The 24,296-nt window shown below is 42.7% G+C and overlaps 1 protein-coding gene across 1 annotated transcript in view; it reads right to left on the bottom strand.

Annotated features, from left to right (window-relative positions):
- Pappa (pappalysin 1) overlaps nt 1–24,296 on the bottom strand; it is a 232,771-nt gene that overhangs the window by 158,775 nt on the left and 49,700 nt on the right. The window contains exons 3-6 of the mRNA XM_046451913.1: nt 21,241–21,386; nt 16,876–17,169; nt 10,027–10,219; nt 3,333–3,454 (exon numbers count right to left, since the gene is read on the bottom strand). Coding sequence (XP_046307869.1) covers nt 3,333–3,454; nt 10,027–10,219; nt 16,876–17,169; nt 21,241–21,386 — 755 coding nt within the window. The remainder of the gene's footprint in view (nt 1–3,332; nt 3,455–10,026; nt 10,220–16,875; nt 17,170–21,240; nt 21,387–24,296) is intronic.

The raw sequence follows: 24,296 nt of genomic DNA, 5'->3' as shown, positions 1-24,296 counted from the left end.
ACCCTGAAATAGTCTGGCCAGAACAATGAAGAAAGCACCCACACAAACAAGAAAAAATGGAAACAATTAGTGCCATGTGTCAGTCTCTCATGGTAAACCCAACACTTGGAACGCACAAGTAATCTTAAATGGGATTTGCACCTGCCAGATCCAGCTACCTAATTCCAGGCTGTACGTGTATCATGGGAAATACCTCAGGAAGTATCCCTCTGTGAGACCGTTCCTGCTCAAGAAAATAGGAGTGCATCCACTTTCTGTGAACAAAAGGAGGAAGTCTGTGACCATCTACCTTCTTTGAAATTAGGTTAATGGAGCACAATAGACATCCAACAAATAGCTGTTTGGATGTAGAACCTTCTGTCTTCTTAGTGTGAAATTAAAAAAGACGTTACAGCTCTACTATTAGAGCTGGGAAAGACATTAGAATCCCACTGTCCATTCTATGGGCAAGAGTTGTGAAGGGACTCACTCGGGTCCTGGATCATGTTGATGGAGGGGCTGGGACCAAGGTGTGGTCCTCCTCATCCCCTGCCCTCCAACTGTACTTTTTTATTCCCAACCCACAGATATGTCTGGCATCACTTATGAATCTGGGAGTTTTCTGTTAGTTTGGGAAGTCCAAAAACTTAAACACACAAAGATAAATAGGATGAAAATGAGTTGAGAAAGAAATTGCAGAGTTTGGCTCATGGAAAAGTTTATTTCTTCAAGGATATTAAAAGAGTCTGAGCCAAACGGATCACAGAGCCTGTAATAGGATGCTCTAAAAAAAGAACGGTGTCTTTCCCTGGCCGGCATGTGCTAAATTTACATAGGAGGAAAACCCAGAGTGTCTGGGTTTCCTTGGAGGCCCGAGTCAGCTCAGGAAACCAGGGGATTCTGCGCTTGCAGTGGAACCCCCGTATCGCAGGTCACAGGTTAAGAGGGTCGGGGACAAACTGACAGTTGGTTTGGATGGAGGTGTGAGGAGATGTCTGGAAATCGTGTCACTCAAACAAGAAGCAGAACAAGCCAACATGATGCTAGCCAGAGAAGCATCAGGGAGATCCTTGCTGATTCCACCTCCCGAATCTCTCTCCACTCCTTCAACTCCTCTCCATTCTTACTTCCACAAACCTCACCCGGGGTACCACCTTTCCAAGCCTGGATCCAGGTACAGCCACTCATCATTCCCTGTCTTCCTGGACTTTCCACCCTGCATCGTTTCTCTGCAGAACTGCTCAAGCAATCTTTATAACATGCACACCTCACCATAAACACAACCCAGACCAAAGCATGGGGTGTCTGGTCACTGCCCTCAGGGTGAATTCAAACCCATCCTCACCCGGTCATTTTCCACCTCACCTATGGAACCTCTCCTGGCCCCATCAAGCTCTCATGCTTTACACCCATTTAAACTTGTACAGAATTTCACAGGCTCTCCTATGTAGTCCATCTCTATTGGTAGCTACCATATTATAAATAAGAAGCAAGAATTTTAAAACTCATGATTACAAATGTGCCTTCTCTTGGTCAGCCATCAGAGCACTAAGAACATCATATATTATGCATCCAATGGAAAACCCCACTGTGTTCTCTGAAGAGAATGAAAGTGAAACAGGCAAATGGTATCCTAGTGACATCATGAAAACAATTCTGACTTTGTGGATACCATGAAATCCCTTCCAGAAAGCCTCTGGATCAAGTTTAGAAAACTGCTGCTCTAAACATATTAGAGTTCTTCCCATTCTCAAATGCACTTCGTGACATTTCATGGGGAGCCTATGTCTCCTACCTACTGGTCCCCAACTCTTCACAACTAATGACATAGTTCTCTTTACACTGAATGGTCATGGCCCATTTGCTCATCTGACTGCTCTGGCAGACGGTCAGGGCAGCCTTGCCCTCTACTCAGGACAGAACCCAGCCCCATCCTGAGGCTGTCTCAGTTGAGAATAGGTTTATTCTATGAAAGTATGTAAAATATTGCCAGTTATCAGGGACACACACAGCTTCCGCTGTGACATCTCAGAGTGCATTGGGTAGGGGTGAAAAAATTCCAACCAAAAATTTAAGGAAGTACTTTCTAAAACAAATGAAGCTATATAACAGGGTACCGGGGAGCCTCAGTGAGGAAGTACATAGAGGGGATTCCTGCACTGGGTGGGAACCGGAGCTGGATGACCCCAGGCATCCCTTCCAACTCTGACAGCGTGTGATTCTGCGAGGCTGAGCCGAGGGTTTCTCCCAGACATCCCTCTTGCTTTACATTCCAGATGGATTTGTTTAGAGTTCCCGAGTTCAACTCTCATTTTTATTTTAAGCTACTTTAGAAAATAAAGTACAGTGCCATCATTTTTAAACTTTGCTTTCCTCTCTGATCTCTCTTCTAGCTTTAGTCTATCTCTGGCTTTCCCTTTTCAACCTTCTTTCTAAAAATACAGAGGATAGCAGAGAAGTTCTCACTGGCGCTCAATGAGGAGACAGATTCTGCTTCCTCTGATGAACTGGTGTAATAGTGTCCCCACCCAGTGACTGTTGGCATGAGCTGACCTGTACAACAGCAAGAATTACTGGGTGGGGTCAGGCTCCATATGCAAGTCTCTGAGGGACAGGAATGGGGAGATAGAGAAGGGGAGGAAGGCACAGGGTCTCTGCCACCCTGGCCTCAGGGTCAAGTGACAGATGGCGCTTGGCAAAGGTGTTCTCTTAGTTACTGTAGAGAACAGAGCAGCTGTTTTCTATATAAAGTGATTATTCTGTAAGAGGGCACAGTTGTTGGCCCTTTGGAAAGCCTGAGAGACAACCCCAAGCAGGGTAGAGTCTGATGATGGGTGCAGCCCAGAACAGTGGCTATGGCGGGGAGAGCTTTCCTTAAGCTTCTTGTAGGTAAATGGATCTCCAAAAAGAGGTACGAGGAAGACATTAAAAGGAATATATGTGACACATGTGAGAATTCCCTGGAAGTCTCAGAAATAAGAAAAATCAAAGATTATTGACACCTCGAAGACCTCAAATAGGTGCATCGACTAAGGTGACCTTGTTTGTACCCACAGACAGCTGAAGTCTGCAGGCTACATAAACACCTTTGCATACGGCATCTTTATCAGGTATGTGGCCTCTTGGTGCCTCATTTCCTCACTGGTGTCATGAAAATAACATACCTAGGACAACATAAGTGCTCCAGATATTTGTTGAATGAGTGACTGCGTGAATACTGGCCTTTCAAGGTGATCTTAAGATCAAACGAGATGGTATAGGGGAAAGACCATAATAAATCACTGAATGCCATATAGGAAAGACTTGTTCTTCGCACACCTCCTCGTCAATGCGTATCCAGAAAACTGTCTTACCTTCGGCTTCCCGAGGGCTCCAGTGTCCTGATGGGCCACAGGGCATTGGAGAGGAGGCGTTGAAGGCATACTGCACCAGGATCCTCCCTTCCAGGCAAAGGTCACATGCTGATCCCAATTCTCTAGGAGGCCAAGGAAAGAGGGGAAATGCACAGACTTAGGAACAGTTGGATGAGCAACTGATGGGACTAGACCAAAGCAACAGGGCAGAAGACACACATTTTATCTCTCTCTCTCTCTCTCTCTCTCTCTCTCTCACACACACACTTCTCCCAACGTATGCTAAGGTTCAAAAAAATGACTGTAAGTGAAATTTCTCCCTTTGCCTAGGACCTCATATGGGCCAAAGTGGCTTCTGTCCGGATGGTGCATATGCTTTTCTCATTTGAAGCAGCACAAAACAACAAGCCAGAGGCCCATCATCTGCAGTAATTTTAATTTCATCTGGCTGAGAATTTGCCATGTGGTTGTGAGAAAATCTGTTGCCTCATCTTGTCCTCAAAAGTGACTCTTTTAACAATATTCAGCAGGTATCTACTATGTGCCAGGTGCAATCCTGTGTCATAGGCATTAAATATGAATAAGGCATGGATCCCTCATCTGAAGCTAAGTGATCTGGATGAGATGATGCCCGGGGAACCTTCCAGCCCTGACATTCTGGGGATGGATGAGTCACTCCTTAACTTAACAGTCAAAAACAGTTTCTTAACTATGCCATCTAATTCATTTTAGCAGCTTTCCAGGGGAAGAGCCAATCCCTCAATGGGACCAGCCCCAGAAGTGGAATATTATGGTGGCTTCCCCTACTGTCTTGTGTATCTGGATTCAATCTCCCTTTGGCCATAACAGCCCTCTGGGATCCTACTTGCTCTCTAAATTTCTTTGCAGAGAAATTTAGAAGACAGTTGTGGGGAAGGCAAAAGGATGAGTCTTTTCCTGCCGTATGATTGTGGATCCCAAACCCTACATAACTGAGTGAACTCTAAGAGGAATTAGAAACTGAATCTAGAGATACTCAGCCTAACTCTTCATTTCTTAAAATGCAATATCCTGCTGTCTATCAACCTAAAAGGAATCTCTGTGCTTCGGCTACCTGAAAGGACACAATGAAGAGCCAGATCATTAAGTGTTAGGGCTCTCCCATCTCAGGGAAACTCCCTGTGCCTCCAGGCTCCAGTGGTAAGGAAGACATGCATGTGAGCATCACAGTCTGACTGTGGCCAGATCGTCCCCAAACCTCAATCTCAATGGGCCATGCTTACTTCATTGGGTAAATCCAGCCCCCAATAACCCATACTATGGCATCCAACACCCCAGAGAACTGTTCTTCCCATCACTCTGGCCTTGTTTCTCTCTGCTGATAGGCTCTGGTGAGCTGCCACATTGAGTCATGTTGTCCTCTCCCCCAATCCTTGCTTCTGTCACCTCATCCTTCAAGGTTCTCCTAGGATATCATTTCTTATATGAAGACAAATGAATTTCTCTCAGTAGTCTATGAGGTTCTTAAGGACACAGTCCATATTTTATGATTCTCTGTTTCTTCCAGGGCCAAGGATAACTTATTTCATAGTGTTGACCATCATATCTAGTTAATGGATACATGGATGAATAAATATCAGTCACTCAGATGCACGGCTAATATTTATGGCTAACCTAATCCAGACCTTCAAATTGCATGTTCTGCATTCTCAGGCGTATAATTGCAAGTGCCAAACTATACAACAGGTAGAAATTTTGCAAGCAGAATAATATTCAATGATAGGAGAACAATGAAAAAAAAAAAACTATGGTTAATCTGTTGAATGGAAGGCAAGAAGTTATTATGAAAGCATTTATAAAAATTATGCAATTTTATGCAAAATGTGTAAACTATAATATTAAGATGAAAAAGTCATATTCAAAGCTGAATTTGCAAATGTCTCAACACTATTCAAATAATCTATATGACAAAATATTATTGTTAGTTGCTTCTGAATGGTGGAACTTATAGTGATTGATTTCCTCCCTTGTGCTTATTCTTCTTGATTTTTGAAATTTTCTATACGTTTTAAATGCATGTAAGTTATTCTCATAAGAGCAATAATAGTAATTATATAAATGTACTTGTTGGGAATTAATTAGGGGTGGAGAGAGAAACTTGTTCAGCATTGTTAATGAGGGCAATTTCCTTAGACTGACTGTAATCCATGCTCAGCAACTCTTGAGTCACATGACTAGCTTTAGGGTGACAATGAGACTACAAATGTCCTGGAATGGGTTCAGGAACCATTGACCTTAATGGTCACAGGGATTTTCTTTCTATTTCCTTTAGATGTTTTTCTTTACATGATACACACAAAATCACTTGAATTTCATTAAATTCTCAACATATCCCAGGTCCCTAAGAAATGCTCAGATAAGTGAACAAACCATCAACAGACCAAGAGCAAATGGGTGACGTCCTACACATCCTGGGAGTGCATGTGCTTCCTACCTTTGACATTTATTTGATTTTCATGGGCATCTGTGTCTACACCCAAACACACACTGAAGTCATATACCCACAGGATGCTAATGCTGAGAGAGATCATCTTTCTTACCCAGGTTCTGTGAGACTCAAAGCTTAAAGCTTTAAATCTGTGCTGTTCAATACGGCAGCTACCAGACACTTGCTGCTACTTAAACTTAGGCCAATTAATAGTAAATATAAAAATTCTGTTTTTCAATCACACTAGTTGTAGTTCAAGTGCTCTTTTGCCACAGCTGGATAGCGGTTACCAACTTGGACAGTGTGGACATGGAAGATTTCCATGACCACATAAAGCCCTATTAGAGAGTGCTTCTCTAAGACATTCTTTATATAAAATGAATTAACTTGTCTCCATTACAACTAGAATTATACTGATTATGTCCTATCTTCGAGATAAGTGAAAAAAAATAGTTACTCAAATTGTTTTCTGTGTTCTGAGATATGGAAGAGAAAACTTGGTGGGGAAAGGCTAGAACCCTTTGGGCTTACAGATGAGAAGAACACTGAGGCTGAAGAGGCAGAGGGAATGGACGGGTTTGCATTCAAACCCAGGTCTCTTGGTTCTGAGGCCAGTATTTTCTCCAATACACCATAGCCAATTGTTCAAATAACTGAAACCACCCAGTCAACACATGTTTGCAAGGCAGATAAAAATAAAGGAGCTAGAAAAACCAGGGGTGGCCTTGAATTATTTACTCAGTTGCCCATGTGTGAGGACACAGGCTGTGGGAGGATTTGAATATGTTTTTTTTAAGGGAAACCCTTGTATTCTCTTAGACCACAGATGTGAGAACAGCAGGAGGACTTGAGCATGGCCGGGGGTGAGACGTTGGCATTGATGGATGACGTGGAAAACACCAGAGGTTTTGCAGGGAAAGGGGATTTTCGAGTAGCTAAACAGCTTCAGAAAACATTGCACAAGATGGAAGCTAAAATTGCCTGAGTGTAGAGTCTATGTGCTTGTCCTATCGCAGATGTCATCTTGTTGAATTTCCCACAAAAGCTGGGTGATGTGGGCACAGTGAGCACCTTTATTTTGGAAGAAGACACAGAGGATCAGAGAAGTGAGATGGCTTACCCAACGTCCAGTCAGCCGGGAGTAACAAAACCGAGAAGGGAAAATGGATGACTTGACATCAAAGCTTGAACACTCTGTACTAAGCCAATTTGCAGGAATGTAAACTCCAAGTGTATGGGAGAGTGATATACTTAAAATGTAGTTCTGTTTCAGCAATTTATTGAACTTGGGGACCAAGTTCCATTAGCTATAGACGACGGTTCATGTAGCTGTTAACCCTAATTAGATACGTTTCAAAAGTGTCAGTTTTAATTTAACCTATGATAACTCCATTATGAAATCTTAGACGGCACAGAATAGCTATTGTATGAGCCTCCAGTACCAACTGACTATAGGTTATTAAAAACATATTGATTGAAGCTGAGGGCACTATGTAATAGAGACATATCTCATTACACAACAATTAACCCTCCAATAGGCTTCCAACAATCAGATGGTATTTATTTAATGGACAATAACTGCTTTATGAAATACAAATTGAATACATACACAGGAAGCTGCATTTACAAAACTTCCATTTTTAAGTAGAATCGAGGCCAAGGACGGAGCAAAAGCCCGAAACTTCTCATCACCACAGAAAAAATAAATAAGTCTACGGGCTGCTGGAAAGCCTCCTCTGAAGTGTCACATGAGGTTTCCCAAACCCAGTGCTGAGCTCCCAGTGAGAGCAGCTGGGGCAGAAGAGAGGGAGTTTCTACAGAGAGCCCAGGGAGTACGTCTCCTTCCACATGGATCGCACTCATCCAGCTGCCCAAGAAGGCTGAGATTCAGGGACTGATGGAAATGTGGAAAATCGGAGCCTGAATTTTGCATGGTGCCATGATATATCATGATCTTAAATTTTTAAAAATTCTGTTTATAACTGACATTGAGAATTTGTGAGGTACAATGTGATGTTTTGATACATGTTTACTATATGGAGTGATTAAACCAGGCTAATTAACAAACCCACTCCCTTTCATACTATGCATTTTGTGCCAAAAAAAATTGATCTAACCTTTTAGCAATTTTAGAAAATACGATGCACTTTTGGGTAGTAGGATCACCATTTTTGCAATAAGATCAGGAAAGCTTATTTCTCCTGTCTAACTACTATTGGGTACCCTTTGATCAACATCTTACCTTCCTCAGGAACCCTCCTCCTCAGCCTCTGTTAGGCATCATTCTGCTCTCCACTTCTATGAGTTTAACTTTTAAAAATTCCACATCTAATTGAGATCGGGTGGCATTGGTCTTTCTGTATCTGGCTTATTTCAATTAGCATAATGTATTCCAGATTCATCCATGTTGTCACAAATGACAGGATTTCCCCTCTTTTAAGGCTGAATAGTATTCTCTTGTGTATACACACCACATCCACAAAATCTTTATCCATTCATCTCATGGAGGATTCTTAACTGGTTTCCACAGCTCAGCCATAATGAACAATGCTACAACGAACCATGAGAGTGTGGATAATTCTTCTGCATACTGATTTCCATCTCTGTGGATAAATACCCAGAAAAGGGATTGCAGGATCATAAGGTGTCTCTATTTTTAGTTTTCTGAGGAGCCCCCATACTGTTTTCCACAATGGCTGTATTTATTTACATTCCCACCAATAGCCTCGGAATGTTCCCTTTCTTCCACGTCTTCTCCAACCCTTGTTACCTTTTGTCTTCTTGATAATAACCATCCTAACAGTGAGAGAAAATATTGTAGCTTTTCTATGCATTTCACTGATAATTAGTGACCTTGAATGTATTTTCATTTACCTTTTGGCTATCTCTATGTCTTCTTTTGAGAAGGGTCTACTGAGGTCCTTTGTTTAATATATTTTTGTACGCACATGAGCACTCATAGAGAATCTTGAAGATGGGAGCTGTTTGTCACCCCTTTGTGGCTCATTTGCAGGAAGGTACAATACCTCCTTCATAACTCTAGTTCATGGGAGTCATAGACAAAACATTGGAAAGTATGAGTTGGAGTCCAGCCCCTACTACATTCTAGGGGCTTTTGGTCAAGTCTCTCATCTTTTTTCAACTCCAATTCTCTCCTTATCTGGCATATGAGGAAGATGATCTCTTTCTTAGTGGGGTACTGGAGATGTTAAATCAGACTCTATCAGCAAAGCATTTAGTATACAATCAGCCACACCATAAGCACTTGAAAAATAGCAGCAACCCCAATAGAGAAACAATACTTAATTATCAGCATGGCTATCATTTTCACCAACATCAATGTTATAGCAATGTTGCTAGAGGAAACATCCCCAAGAGGAGCTGTGAGTGGGGTGATATACTCATCTTCCCTGAATTATAGAAGAGATCCAAAATAGATGTTAACGTTACGTTATGTGATCATGAACCCTTTAAACCTGGCTCCCTCCAGACCTGAGCTCCTCAGGGATTCTTCAGGCTGAAAGGAACCACTGGGAACCGTTTAGTTCAGGTCTTTGCCTTCTGTCCATTGAGTGTTATCAGACCCACTTTCCAGAGAGAAGAGAATAAAACTCAGAGAGGGAGAGTGATTTGTTGTCTAAGGTCATATACCCAATTGGTGATTGACAAGGAAGGGAGTGGAACTAAGGTATATTTTTCTCTGGACTTCTAAATATTTCACCCTCAGCTCTAGAAATAAATAGCAGGCATAAATATTTTGAATAAATGTTATACATATACATTCATGCAAATATATACATGCATACACATGTGCCACAACAGAAAATGTGAATTATACATAATAGAACATGAAGGGTTTGGCCCATTAACCAATTTCTGCTCCCAAGATCATGGAGACCGGAACCTCCCTCTCAAAGGAGGTTTCTAGCAATAGAAGTTTTTAAGTTCTTAATAATAAAGTAAATCTAAACATGTATTCACTTAAAATTGGGTATCATTAACCTATTCTTTTCTATCAGCAAGCATTTGTTCATTCCCTGACCCAAAATTTACCACCTGCTTCCAGGTACCAATCACTGTGCTAAGGGGCAGAGGTGTCCATTTAACAAGCACAAGAAACAGAGCATACACAGCAAAACCCCTCTCCAAGGCTGCCTCCCTTCCATGTTTCCCCTCTTCTTGGCAGGAAAGAGAGAGTGGGATCAACACTTCACAGGCCACACTCACCTTTCAAAGAAGTGGCCATCGATCGGTGGGAACCACTCCAGCGTCACGGAGTCCATGGTGTGGCCCACGACCTGGGGCGCGAGAGCCACGGGCGCCGGCTTTCTGGAGGGCTGCCAGCTCTGGTACACCAAGTCCAGGTAACAGTGCATTCTGGCGACTTGATTGGGCGTGAAGGAGTCTGTACAGTCGTCATCTGCAAGCAGGCAGAGGGAGAGATAAGCACCGAGCTGCACAGGCAGGCAACAGAACGATGACGTCTCTTGGCGGCCAGAGAGCCAGCCAGCACCCGGGTCCTTCCTTGCCAACTCAGGGTGGCCTCTTCCAGTGCTCAAGAGTTAATGGTCTGTGAACAAATTAGTGTAGTCATCACTCCTGCAGACAGGTAAGAGGAAGCAGGAGGAAGGGGAGGGTGGATGGAACCGGAAAACTATGTCTGAGACTGGGGAGAGGGCAGCCAGGCAGCACAGCTGAGGACAAGGGCAGGCGAGAGGCTTTCTAGGGTCTCCAAATCCTCGGGTCCCCAAGGAGTCCCTCACTGCCTCCCTTCCCCCATCTCATCCACTCTCTTGCTCACTCATCCTCTTGCTTATCACTCACTAGTTCATGTGCTCACCAGTTTCCCCAAGTCTTCCCTCGCCTTCATTCATCCACTCATTTGTCAATACTTTTTTTAATGGATGCAATGATATGGCCCTTCACGAAGCCTTCTGAGCATCTAACGCAAATCCTCTGCTCCATTAAGGGGCATGGAAAGAAGAAACCGAAAAAGAATTTGAAGAGCTTTTGGTCTAGTTATGGGGTCAAGGCCAGCGTACTGTATGCATCAAGGTTGCTCTAAGGTCGCAGAAGTCTGTGATGTCCACCACCACCAATGATCGGAGGGAGACAGCAGGAGGGGAAGGAGGGGAGCCAGAAAGGCTTCTGAAGAGGGAGAGATCTGAGGTCAGATTACATGGCTGGGACTAGGAATGAAAGTTGGGCGGCGTTGCCAGAGAGGAAACTCACAGCCCAGAACCTCCGTGTCCTGTGCAAGAGCACAGGACAGGTCAGAATCAGGCAGGCTCAGCTCAGTGTGCAGATGGGAAAATGCAGTTATACCCCCGCTCATAGTTCTGTCCCTGGGACACGTGCTTAGTATGAGCCAAGCATGAATCAAACATGGTGCATAGTCTTGGGGACACATTTAAACCCCTCTCCCCCAATACTCACTATTTTTTGGAGTGCCTTCTATCATTTTCTCCATCTTACAGAAAAGGAAACCAGGGATGAGAGAGGGCAAAAGCAACTTTTCCAAGATCACAGAGCTAAGCACAGATCTGAGATTTGAACCCCAGCAGCCAAGACTCCTGTCTGTGCTTCTAATGAGCATGAGAAATTCTTTTTTTTTTTTTTTTTTTTAATTTTTTATTGTTGGCTGTTCAAAACATTACATAGTTCTTGTTATATCATATTTCACAATTTGATTCAAGTGGGTTATGAGCTCCCATTTTTACCCCATAAATAAATATAATATAAATATAAAATAAATATAATATAAATGAGAAATTCTTTCTGAGAGTAAATGAGAACTCGTATGCACAAAGTCTCCTGCAGGTGGCTGATAGATAAGAGTGGAGACTGGATCTGAGCCTGAGGGAGATGGGAATGTTATCTCTCAGGGGCCTTTTGGTCTAATGATCCTCAATCTTTCTCTTTCTCTCTCTCTCTCTTTCAGGATGTGGATTAAAGATGTGACCCAAGACCTGGCCCCCAGAGAGCAAGGCACTGTTTGGGCTTGGTTTCCAAAAACATCACCTCTCAGAAGTGTCTGTGTGGTCAGGGTTTCTGTAGCTGGGCCCCAGACAGAGGAGTACATCACTTGTCTGATCTTAAAATAAACCTGCTACTGAGAATCCTGCAGCATAAACTCACTTCTCCTTATCAAACAAACAGAAAATAAGTTGGTCAGGTGCTGGGGAGTTAGACATGACCTTGACGGGAAGGGACAGACATGTGAGGGAGTTCATACCCAAAAGCTGCCTTGAATCCCTTGGTGATTTTTAAGTCTCCTCCCAGCTTTCCTTCCCAGCTCTCACTTGGAGGAAGCAGAAAAACCTGATGTCCCTTTAGAAGCATTGTATAAGAGTGACTGGGTAAACCATCTCGAAGTCAGATACACCTGCAACTCCATGAATACCAAACATTCTAGGGCTCCCCAATGCCCAAACACCTCTGTTAAAGAATGGCCGGATCATCTGGTCATTTTTTTCTTCATCCTGAAAACCTTAGAAGAGCTACTGAATAGGTCAGATGCAGGAAATCATCATGATGGCTAAGGAAAGAAGTATAGTTATTTATTCAGAGTAATGCACGTAGGATCTGAAGTCAAACGGACAAGTGACTTTGTCCTTGGTTTCCCCATCTGTAAATGAAGACGGTGATAATAACAAGAGTGCTCATCTTGGCACATGGTGAAGGTGAAAGAGTGCAGGGTCCAAGAGCAATGTCTACTGTTGTTCGGTGGTATCTTACTACCTCACGTTAGGGAATATTGTGTGCACATGATTGTGCATGACTGTAGAAAGAAGGAAGCAGGCAGAAAAGTAGAATGCAAAACACATGTTCTTTTTGATCTAGCAATTCACAGTCATGAGTTCAACAGATAGATGTTCCTGTTCAAATATGGGGGGAAATACATGTGTTGGGATATTCCTTGAAGCATTGCTGATAATAGTAAAAATATTAGAGCTGAGGGGTGTGGCTCAGTGGTAGAACACTTGCCCAGTGATGTGAGGTCCTGGGTTCAATCCCCAGCACCACAGGGGAAAAATAAATCAGAGCTGATACATCTGTCCATTAATAGAGAGCTGACTCTCTATGATAGGGCATAGAATGAAATACTATCACTACCGAAAAATGAAGTAACTAAGAAATGTCTTCATGTACAAATTAGAGACATTCAAATCAACTTCAACCCATGGGTAATTGTGAGAATTCGACGAGGCAGGGGGCATATAAAACATTTATCAAGATGAGTGGGGATGAACAACAGTAAGGACGTTTCCCTCTGTCAATTTCAGATGTATTTGCTTTTTCCCCTAGAGAAGTATATTTTCCTTCATAACTTAAAAACTAAACTTTTTCATGTTTGTCAGTAAAAAATTCTGGAAATAGACAGGTAATAGAATTTAGGGGGGGATAAGAATGTATTTGAAGATTAAAGCTGAAGCTGGAAGACACCTGTCCCAGGGCACATCACATAGAGAATCACCTGCTATCAGAACCTTGGGTGAGGTCCCACAGGCTTTACTTTTATCACAAATGCTCTGTCTCAATTAGCTAATGTCTCAAGTCAGCCCTACTTGGCTTCCTGCCCCTAAATGTCCCTCTCCCACTACCTGTGGCCACTTCATCCTGGCCTCCAGGAACAGCCAGCTCCTGGGGTTCTTCTGTGCCCATGTTACCCCTAAGCAGAAAGGACCTGCCCAGGTCACCATACTGTTGTTACAGTGTTCTGGGCTTGCCAACTGAGTCTTGGTCTCAAGAACTAATTTGCACCGGTAGCTGGAAGTTTGCACTCTAGGACTTTGGGCAGAAATGCTGACCCTGTCAGCCTCAGTTTCACCCACCGTGAACTGAGGAATACTATACCTGCCTCATAAAGCAGATGAGACCCATTTAACAAGCTAACCATATCTAGGGCACGGATGCCTGAGTCAACTTTTGTAAAAGTCTTTTTTTTTGTTTTTAAAATAATTATAAAGAAAATAATAGCCCTAATAATAAATTATTATAGAAGTTATAGATATTTACTCTAGAATATTTGAAATATTCCTAGGGATAGGATGGAAGGATCAAAGCATTTGTGCACAGTAAAAGACTCTGACACATGAAATATGGGAACATGGCTTGTAGTCTGGAGAAACCCTGATTTCTTATAGTCTTAAGGAGGTTCCAAGTGGAGGGTCCTCTTGAGTACCCCCTTTGTATGGCCTATTATCTTCAGGTGGAGGGTCAGGGCTGCTGCCCATCTATAAGTTAAAGGTTGTCCAACAGTTCAAAATAAATATACTCCCTTGGTACTTCCTGTTTGCCCCTATCACCTGCTTGCTGTCTGTTTGATCTGAGCACTTGGGACTCTTCCTCAGGATAGGAAAGCTCTATGGTAATAGACTTGGGTTTAAGTCACAACTTTGGCCCATTTTATCTGTGTGACCCTGGGCAAGTTACTTAAGTTATCTGAACTACACTTTGTGTATCTGTAAAACAGGTATGATGAGAACAGCTCTCACCTCCTTGAATTATTTTTGAGGATTCAACACACACAATGCCTGACATATCTTAGGTACTTAAGAATTGCTGAAGGGGAGGTTTTGGGGAAAGAGATTGGTCAAATTATATGATGTGGATATATGAATAAGCCACAATGAATTCCACTATTCTGTATAATCAAAATGCACCAATAAAAAAAGAATTATCCTAAGCTTGAGAAGGCCAATATGGTGGCTACAAGCACATGTGACTTTTTCAATTTAAATTAGTTAAAATGATTTGAGAATAATAATTCAGGTCCTTGTCACCCTGGTTGCATTTCCAATGCTCAAGGATCCCATGTGGCTAGTGGCTGCCATATTGAAAAGCACAGACACAAACCATGGTCAGATTTGCACAAAGTTCTGCTGGGCCATGCTGCATTGACTAAAACTTTTACCCAACCATGGACCAGGCTTGGGGAAGAAGCATCCAGAAATGAAAGGCCACGGGAAGAAGTTGACTGGATAATGCTTCTACCCTTTCTTCTTGAAGAAGGGAGTCCTGGGCCCTGCCTTCTCCAGCCCTGAGAACCCAATCCCGTTCTGCATTTTGAATTCCATCCAGCTGCTTTTGTCACCCCATCTGTCAGAGATCCTAAGGGAAACAAACATTTCAAAGCTCGTGGTCGCCTTGAATATGCTTTTGCGGGTGTAAGTTTGTTATCGTAGTTCAGTGAATTAGTTCTGCTGTTAATGGGTCACTGAGCTGAGGGGGTTCCTTTCAAAAAAACAACAGTAAATCCATCACTCTTTAGATCTGTACAAAGGGGAACAAAAAAAAAGTTTAGTTTATGGGGGTCTGGTAGCTAGTGGCTGCTTCTAGGCCCCTAAGAGGCCGGCAAACTTCCAAACTCATGTTATTGTTTATTTTCCATGTGTGTTGAGCTGGCCAAGGAAAGGTGCTACGGAAATGGAACGTAAGCAGGGCTGTGTGAGGGGACAGGGGCACCGGATGTGGAGTGTCAGTGTGGCTGGGAATGGGAGCCCAGTGGGAATGTGCTTTTGAGGAAATACCCAACACCCTGGTGTATTTTTAGAGATTTAAATCTAAAGACTCTTTATGGTACCAGAAGTGGGTTACTGGCTTTTCAAGAGATGTCAAATTTGACTGTAGGAAACTTATAAAAAAAAAAAAAGGTCCCAAGAGGACATCAACCCAAAGGGGAAAAGAGGAGGGACCAGTGGGTTCATCAAATCTTATGGGTTTCAGTAGTAAAATCCTCTCTTTAAATATTATCCCTGTCAAAACTCCTACGGAAATGTCCGTCAGTTGGAAAGGGGCTTCCCTGGTTCAAGCAGGAATGGGGGCCTAGACCCCCACTCTCATGGCACCATGGAGCAGCTACCCCAGGCACCTCTGTGGAACAAAGTATGAAAACCACCCAAGGTGGGTGCTCAATTCTTCCACACATGTGACTTGGAGCAAAGGACTGCAGTAAACCTCAGTACTGTCACGGGGTGGGGGGATCCTACCCCACAGATGAGTTGTGAAAATTAAATGACATGGAGCATATTAAAGTATTTTATGGGTAATAAATTGTTTTATGAGGGGAAATACTGTTATCAGTAAGAATCCATTTTACATATCTTCTGTAAGAGATTTTCTTTCTGTGTCTCTCCTCTCCTCCCCTCCCCACTTCCTTTCCTTTCTTCCTTCCTTCCTAACACACTTTTATTGGGCACCAGGCCCTGGGCTAAGTCCTGGAAATAAGTGATATATGAGATGCCATCTCTTCTTGTCAGAGAATCTGCTTGTTCTATTGGGGAAAGAGATGCCTACATTGAGTATTATTATAGAGTTCAATGCTGGCCTACTGTGTGCAAGTTTGTGGATGGCCCCTTTCACGTGGACTATTCACTGAAGGAGCTGGTGGTGAGGGTTGTGATAACCTGAGGAAGGTGTGTCTTGTCCTCATTTACCAAAGGTCTCAAAGGGCTTGTAGTGGCCTTGACAATCAGGTGCTGAAGGGAAACTCAGGGCATAGGAGAACCTAAAGCATCCTTGTTACTGATGGATAGAAAAGGTTTAAGCAGTTGTGAGAAAAACATGCCCAATCTCATGTAATAATTTGGCATTTGCAAAACCAAAAGCCCCCTTTTTTTTCTTTTTGCAAAAAAGCTATAAAGGAGGGTGCAAGAATCTTACATTTGTCTAAGAGAGATCTAGGTTAAATAAAAAAAAGGTTCAATAACCCCCCACTTTAGAAAAATATAAGTGAAAAACTGGAAGGGACTTTGGAGATCAGGCCCAGAGATCTTACTTTCTTGAGGAAAGTGAGAGCCAGAGAGGGGATACTTTCAAGCATTAGGTCTCAAGAGGACTTCTACCTGCATTTCCTGCATATGGGTCGCTGTCACCCTCCTAAAGCATGTCTTACTGAGAAGCTTTGATATGCATCATCTTCCTTGTAGCCCTAAGATGTTTAGGAAGGAAATATTTTTCTGATTGCTTGGGATAAGAACTCAGTCTTAGGAAAGGAAAGCAGCTTGTTTGAGGTTATCCCTGAGCCAGGACTGGAGCCCAGGTGTGATGCCCAAAGGGAGCACAGGGCCCTACCTGCATAGCTCATGAAGTTGTTGAAAGGAGTGTTGAAAAAGCTGTGAAAGCCACAGGTGTCATTTCCTGGTCCTGGGTCGCCACAAAATTTGTGTTTGGGGGCTGGGTTGGTGTCATTGCAGAGGTCTCCGGTCTCAAAAGAGGGCTCCGTCTCCATGCAGGGGTCGCTGCAGGACTGGATCTCTGAGATGCCTCGGAAGATGTGATAGAGGCCCAGGCTGTGCCCGATCTCGTGGATCATGGTGTGGGTGTGCCCAGGAATGCCGTAGAAAGAAGGGTTCAAGACAATGCCACCTACAAGGGGGAAACCAGAGTGTTAGGCAAGGTGGGTATTCTGCTTCCTGCTGCAAGAACCCTGAGTCAACCAAAGATAAGGGAAGCTTCCCAAATAGCAACAGGCTTCTCCACCCTGAGACTCTATAACCCTGAGTGCTGTTACAACCTGAGACATGAATCATGGGCTTACAGAGCAGGAAGGAGTTTCACAAGTCATTTTGGAAAATTCCTTCATTCTTAGATGACAACACTTATGCCTGGAGAGATGAAGCAACATACATGCAGCGATTTCAAACTATCTAGAAGGAGAGGCTTGAGTTGAATTCAAGGACTCTGATTTCTGGGCTGATAGGGCTTTCTGTTGTCACCTTTATCTTAGTAAGTAAGACATATCCTGGTTTACAAACAGCTTACACCTTCAGAACTAAATGAATCCCGCACATGAGCTTAGACATCTTGGTTCCAGTTCTCATTTTGCCTTCACTAACCGTGATATTGCACAAGTTCATTATTCCCAATGACTCTAAAAGCAACAACACTCATGAAGCCTAGTGTCATGTGCTCACCATTATAATAATGTTTCCTGAGCGTTTACTATGTACATTCAGGTGCTGTGCTGGGTATTTCATGAGTACTTTCACACTTAATCATCTTACAACTCCATGAGAGAGGCACAGATTCAAGAGAAGTAAAGTAACCCATCCATGATCAAGAGTAAGTGTGGAGCTGAGATTTGAACTCGAGATCCTTGGGTTCCAAAGCTAGGGTTCTTAATCTGTGTTCTACTACTAATGCCTACCCCAAGGCCTAGGATATAGTGTTTCATTAAATGTGTGTTGAATATTTCCTGAATATTGACTCATCTAAAGCAGGTTGGGAGGTCTAACTAATCCCTCAAAGCAGCTAGCCTAGTACCTGATATACATCAATTGTGCCACACAAGTGAATGACGGTCTACCCACATGAAAAAAAAAAAGCAGTATAAACATCTCCCAGGAGCTTAGTAGAAATGCAGAATCTCGGGCTCTATCCCAGACCCACAGCATCATGATCTGTATTTTAACAAGAACCCCAGATCACTTGTGTATGATCTAGTTTGGAAAGCCATGTTTTACATCCCATGTCCCCAAAGATGGAGCATTGCTTAGTTAGCTGAGGTTAGGTAGAGCAGTTCTCAGCAGAATCGATGGATGGAATTTGTTCCACATTTATTTTAAGTATTAGAAGGATGCATGCAGGTTGACAGAGAAATGTTTAAATTTCAAAATCCAAACATGTTTAAGAGAATGTTAAAATTCATGTCTGAGAACCTTGCAAGTGTAGACTTTAGCCACAGAGCAGCATCTTATGAAAGACAGGTGAGGAGGCAGGGCCTGGGTGATTTGGGCTGGCAAGCCCAGAGCAGGCCAGAGAGGAGTCTTATCTTGGACTGAACTGCTGGGGTGGTGAGCTTGCTCAATCCGGGGGCTCATGTGGTCTATTAATTCTGAATTACTCAGGACTTCTAACACAAAGATAAAGGTGTACATACGAGAGGGTGTGTGGGTGTGGGTGTGCATGTGTGCGTGGGCGTGAGAAGGGGAAGACAGAGGCAGGGAGGAAGAGAAATTGAGACAGGAAATCTTTCTCCATCATTTTCTGTCAATCATAATATGAAACATAATCCCCTTCGCACCCAAGGTTTTTTCCAAGGATCATGGTGTAACTGCAGGAATAAAGGATAAAAAAAAAATATGGTTCTAATAAATTGAGTTTGATTGGGGCTACTGCACAGGAGTTGCTTATGATCAACGTGTCTCAGAATGGGGAGGTGGCAGCTTTCAGGCTGGCTGGAGGTAGCCTGACATGGGTCACAATCCAAGTTCTGCTTCACAGTGGCTTTGTGAACTTGAGAAACTGACTGCATTTCGGAAGAGTTCTAAAATAATTGGCTGCAAAAGTGCTAATGATTCTTTATTGCTTCATGAAGCTTGCATATCAAGGTCATAGGGGGCAGAACCATTCTAAGTATAATGGCAGCACAGACAACTTTCATCCAGGCTGGCTCTGTTTGTTCTACCTTAATTCACCCCTTCCACAGTGACAACACTGGACCCAAGTCCTGTTTCATTGCTCCTCTTAAAAGGTGAAATAGCTTGAGCCTGACATCATCCTGAAATACTATAACATGCTATGGATTTATAGCCTCCCAAATTCCTGGCCCTGAGCCAGTCCCTGACATTCATGAAATTATCAGGAGTATTTTTCTCTAACTTTAGAAGCCTGCTGTTCAACCCTTCTCAGACTCTGATCATCACCCTTTGGGTTGCTTTTCCAGCAAGCAGAATTTCAGAGCTGAGAAGGGTCTTTGGAGGGCTATCCAGTCTAACCTGCCTAACTAAAATCTAAGGACATTGATACCTGGGAAGGAAAGAGATTTGTCTAAAGCCATACTGCTAAGTGAAGTCACAGGTGAGAACCATGTACTTTAGCTCTGGTTTAGTATGATTCCCAAACTTCATAGTAGGTATAAGATATAAAATGGTCATCTTCAGGTTTGCTTAAGTTGTATATTCTCTTCTGTCCAACCCCTGCCTCTCTGTGCCTTATCTCTGTCTGTCTATCCACCTGTCACTGATCTCAGGGTTTATCAGGGTTTCCCAATCTCAGCAACATTGATATTTTGGACTACAGAATTCTTCATTGTGGTCATTTCAAGGCATTTAGCAGCATTGCTGGCTTCTACTCGCTGCATGCCAGTAATATTTCCCCATTGGTAATAGTCAAATACGTCTCTACACATTGCCAAATGTCTGCTATTGGACAGAATTTCCCCAGTTAAAAACAACTAGATATTTATCTTTGCATCCATCTCTTTTCATTCATACATGTATACACACACACACACACACACACACAGATTTGTTTCATTTCTTAAATACAGTTGAGAAATAAAAGCAGTCTGAAGGGAACCAAGCTTATGGCTTAGTTGGGCACAACTTCCATCATCTGAAGTTGCAGAATCTCTCATCTCCAAGATATCCCAGAGTTAGAGCAGTTATTGAACTCTGAGTGTATCCCAGCGAGACCAGGCAGGTCTGAAGATCCAGCCAGCACTGTCATTTTGCTGAGCCCTAACATTCTCAGATGAAGATGTTCACTGAGTCATCAGAATTCACTGTTGTAAATAATGGGAACACTCTACCAAGAGGAGAATGGTTAAATCAATTGTAGTGCCTTTATTCAAAGGAATAGTATGTGACTATTAAAAATTTCATCTTTAGGGAGGTGTAAATAACCCAGAGAGATGCTTTTGTCTTGAGATTTTAAGTGAGAAAACTTAGTTGGAAAGTAATTGTAAGGCTTAGTTGGAAAGTATATGTAGACAGATAGCATAATATTAAGTGAAAAGAAAAAGAACTGTGTGTATTTACAGTTCAAAGATGCACAACATTTTTTTAAAGCACATCTACCTATAGATGTGTACTAGATAGAATATGGAAAAAAAATTAAAGAACTATAGTGATTTCTTATAGGCCCTGGTTCAGAAATCATTGTTATTTCTTATTGGTTTGTATAAATTTATGTTCTGTTTATGGACATGCATAATTTAAGTGTAAAAATGAGTAGATAGAACACAGAGGAACAGAAAGTTCTTACAAATGCACTTCCTCTTGCCTCTTTGCTCTCTCTCAGGCCAGCCCATGACCGGTCATGCTAATGCAGTTGATTACCTGTTTAAGAAGATGTTTGCATGAACTGGGAGACAAAATGTTAAGAATAAAGCAATCAATGGATAGTCAGAGACATGAGTTCTACTTGCAAATCTGTCACTGATTGAGTGTGATGTTAGATAAGCCTTATTCCCCTAAGTCTGAATTTCCTGCAGGTAAAATATGGCTATTAGTATTGTGCTATTTTCTTCAGTGCATTCCTTGGTGGCCAAAATGAGATAAGGAATGTTGAGTTTTGTAAATTAACAAGTAAATGGGTTGCTCACTATCACCACCCACCAGCTACACCATTGTGATCATGACAATGATCACGCTCACTACTAAATGTGTTACTGTCTATGTTCAGGTTCCTCCCGGAGGAGTTTCTAAGACTCACCTAAGTGCATGAGGGCCTCCTTATCCCATGGCCACGTTGCTACTCCCGCCAACTCCTCCTCTGAAGAGTTTGCAAAGAAAATATTGAGGTGTGTTGATCCATCCAATCGAAGAATGTTCTTCAGCTCATTAACATCCAAGTAGGCTCTGAAACAGAAAAAGAACTTTGGCTGTTATCATCATCCAAAAAAGGTACTATTCAAACAACAAGTACTCCCTAAATAATTAAGAGCTATTACGTGCCAGGCACTTTCCTCAACTCTTTGTAAACATCACTTTGTTGAATTTTCCTGATAACATTAAAAGATTAGATGATTCCATTTTTACAGATAACAAAAAAATTAAGTCTTGCAAATATTGCTCAGTTTATAAATAGCAGCATGACGTTTTGAATCTAGATTTGTCTATGGTCAATGTTTGTACCCCTAAGGACTCTGTTAAATTGACTGAGGACGGAGCCAATAACAGGAATGGATGAAAACACATATTTTCTATTCTTGGCTGCTTCTGCTTTTTGCTCATTCATTTGTGTTTTGGACCATCTATTTGGAAAATATGTGGATGCACTAGGAAAATGGGCTTCACATCTCTACATTAACCTTGCAAGGAGTCACTGTTATTCTGTTTTCAAGATGAGCAATCTGTGCCCCAGAGTTTTTAATAGGTTACCCAAAGTCACAGAAACAGGGTTCAAGGTCAACAGTGGAATGTAAGCCTGGAAACCTCTTTTAATGGAGGCATCTTGCCATCATCCATAGATGATTCTGCGCTCTCTGAAATTTTATTTCTACATCTGATTAGACTAGAGAGGGATATTGTGTTTGGGTTGCTGTCACTGTAGACTGACATGTCCTGAAAATGAATGAGCTCTTTAAGCAACAAGGATCAGCTCTTTAATACATGGGACGAATGTGTTCAAGAACGAGGGCAAAAGAGAGTGAGAGAACAAAGGAAGTGGTCACTGGCATATCCTAGGTGCTCAAGAAATAAGAACTCCTCCCCTGAGGAGCATGACTCTCATCAGAACATAAACACTGCATGTGAGAGAGTGCCTTCTGCTTTGGATCAGTCACAGGGATATTATTCCACAATTCATTTTATAAACACATTGTGCCCTGTCATGCTTTTTTAGGGGGGTGGGGAGTACCAGAGATTGAGTGGTGCTCAACCATTGAGTGCCATCCCCAGCCCTATTTTGTATTTTATTTAGAGATGGGGTCTCACTGAGTTGCTTAGCACTCCACTTTTGCTGAGGCTGGCTTTGAACTCACAATCCTCCTGCTTCAGCCTCCAGAGCTGCTGGGATTATAGGCATGTGCCACCATACCTGACCCTCTCATGCTTCTTTCTGCCCCATTTTGCCTGCCATCATGAATCTCAGGATCCTTGTAAGTAGTGGACAATCATTCCTGAGTACAGTTAGGAATGAATCCACGGATCAGTGAACATAAACCTAAATAAATACAAAAGCAGTCACCTTAAGCAGGAGATGAGATAAAGTCAACTAGTATTTGTTGGGTCCTTCTGTGTGGTCTAACTAGTCATTATTCTTTTTGATAACAAGGAGGTAGACAGTATTGGTATCCCCATTTTCTGGGTGCAGGAGAAACAGAGTCTCAGAGGAACTTCATTCTTCATACGGTCATGCAGCTAGTTGATAGTGTTCTGTTTTTTCATGGAGTTCTCACAGAACCTGGCCAGGAGCGCACATGGATCCCTTTCTTCCTTCCCTGTAGTCATGGAGGGGCCTCTCTACAAGTGAGGGTAAAGTCCAAGCCTCCAGCACGGCCCAAACATCCATCCCTGCCTACCCTTGGCTTCTCTCTCTCTGCCACCTCTCTTGAACTTTCCACTGTGTACAAACAGCACCTTTGAACCCACCATGATCTGGGTCCTTGGGACCTTTACCTACGCTGTTTCCTCTCTGGGCCTCTGCTCATTATTTGTCCTCTGATGAACAAACCTGAGGTCCATTCTGGTATCACTCCTCCAGAAGGCTGCACTGATGCCCACCTCACCACCACCACCCATTTCCATATCTGTACTCACCCACCTCCTTTTGGTGATGTATACTCTCACGTATGATTCCCATTAATCCCTTCACCTGTATGTATATATCTCTTTTTTGGGGGGCCATTTTCAGGCAAAGAAGCTACCTTATTATCTCTGTTTACCCAGTTCTTAGCTCGGGGCTTGACACCTAGGGAGCCAATGGATTAGAATTTAATTTAGAAAAAAACAAAAGCTAAAATATTTAAGTCCCAGAATCAGTTATACCAACCATGGACCATGAGGCCTCAGTTTCCTCATCATTGTATTGGGATTAGTAACACAGACACTCCACAGAACACTTTTGAGGATGGCAAGCCTACATCCTTCCATGCCCATGTCCATAGGATAGATAGGTCCAATACTTAGACTGTTCTTCTGTTATCCCCATGTCATAGAAAGCCTCATGCTCATGAGACCGAATGTTCACATGACCATAATTTTTATGGCTTGTCAGGAAAAATAAAATTTATCATGGGTGGGAGATACAGGCAAGGCGTGAACTGAATAATTCTAGGTATAGTCATATAAGAAAGATATTGACCCCAAATCTTCCTGCTGAGACCTCTCCCCCAGAAGTTCATGTGTGACTTCTAACACTGGAGGCTTCCTGAGGAGCTCTAATCAGTCTGTTCTGTCACCAGAGAGGGGGAAAGAGGGTGGAAAGTCCAGCATTTATTGAGCATTTGCTTCAAGTCAGCCCCTGGGCTGAGTAGGCACATTTTCTCATCTCTGTTTAGTATCTGAAGTATGTAGAATGGGCAGTGTGGCTTGTTCTCAAGCTATTGCCCCAGGGTTGAATCCAGCTTTTCTTCTTCAGGTTTGGGCCATCCTGGGCAATGGACTTAACTTCCTGTTTCTTTATGTATGGAAAGAAGGTGATAATAGATAATAGTACCAAACCCACAGAGTAGTTCAGAGGAGTAAGGAAGTTTTAATAGGGAAGGGTGAGGGTTTAGATTAGGGTGGGCAAGGAGAAAACCCTTGACACAGGTGTAGCAGTTTCTT

The sequence above is a fragment of the Marmota monax genome, unplaced genomic scaffold (assembly GCF_021218885.2).
Source record: "Marmota monax isolate L192 unplaced genomic scaffold, Marmota_monax_Labrador192_F-V1.1 WCK01_AAM20220418_F8-fsc00020, whole genome shotgun sequence".
NCBI classification, from domain to species: domain Eukaryota; kingdom Metazoa; phylum Chordata; class Mammalia; order Rodentia; family Sciuridae; genus Marmota; species Marmota monax.
The sequence above is the reverse complement of the archived record's forward strand: the minus strand, read 5'-3'. Positions and strand labels throughout refer to the sequence as shown.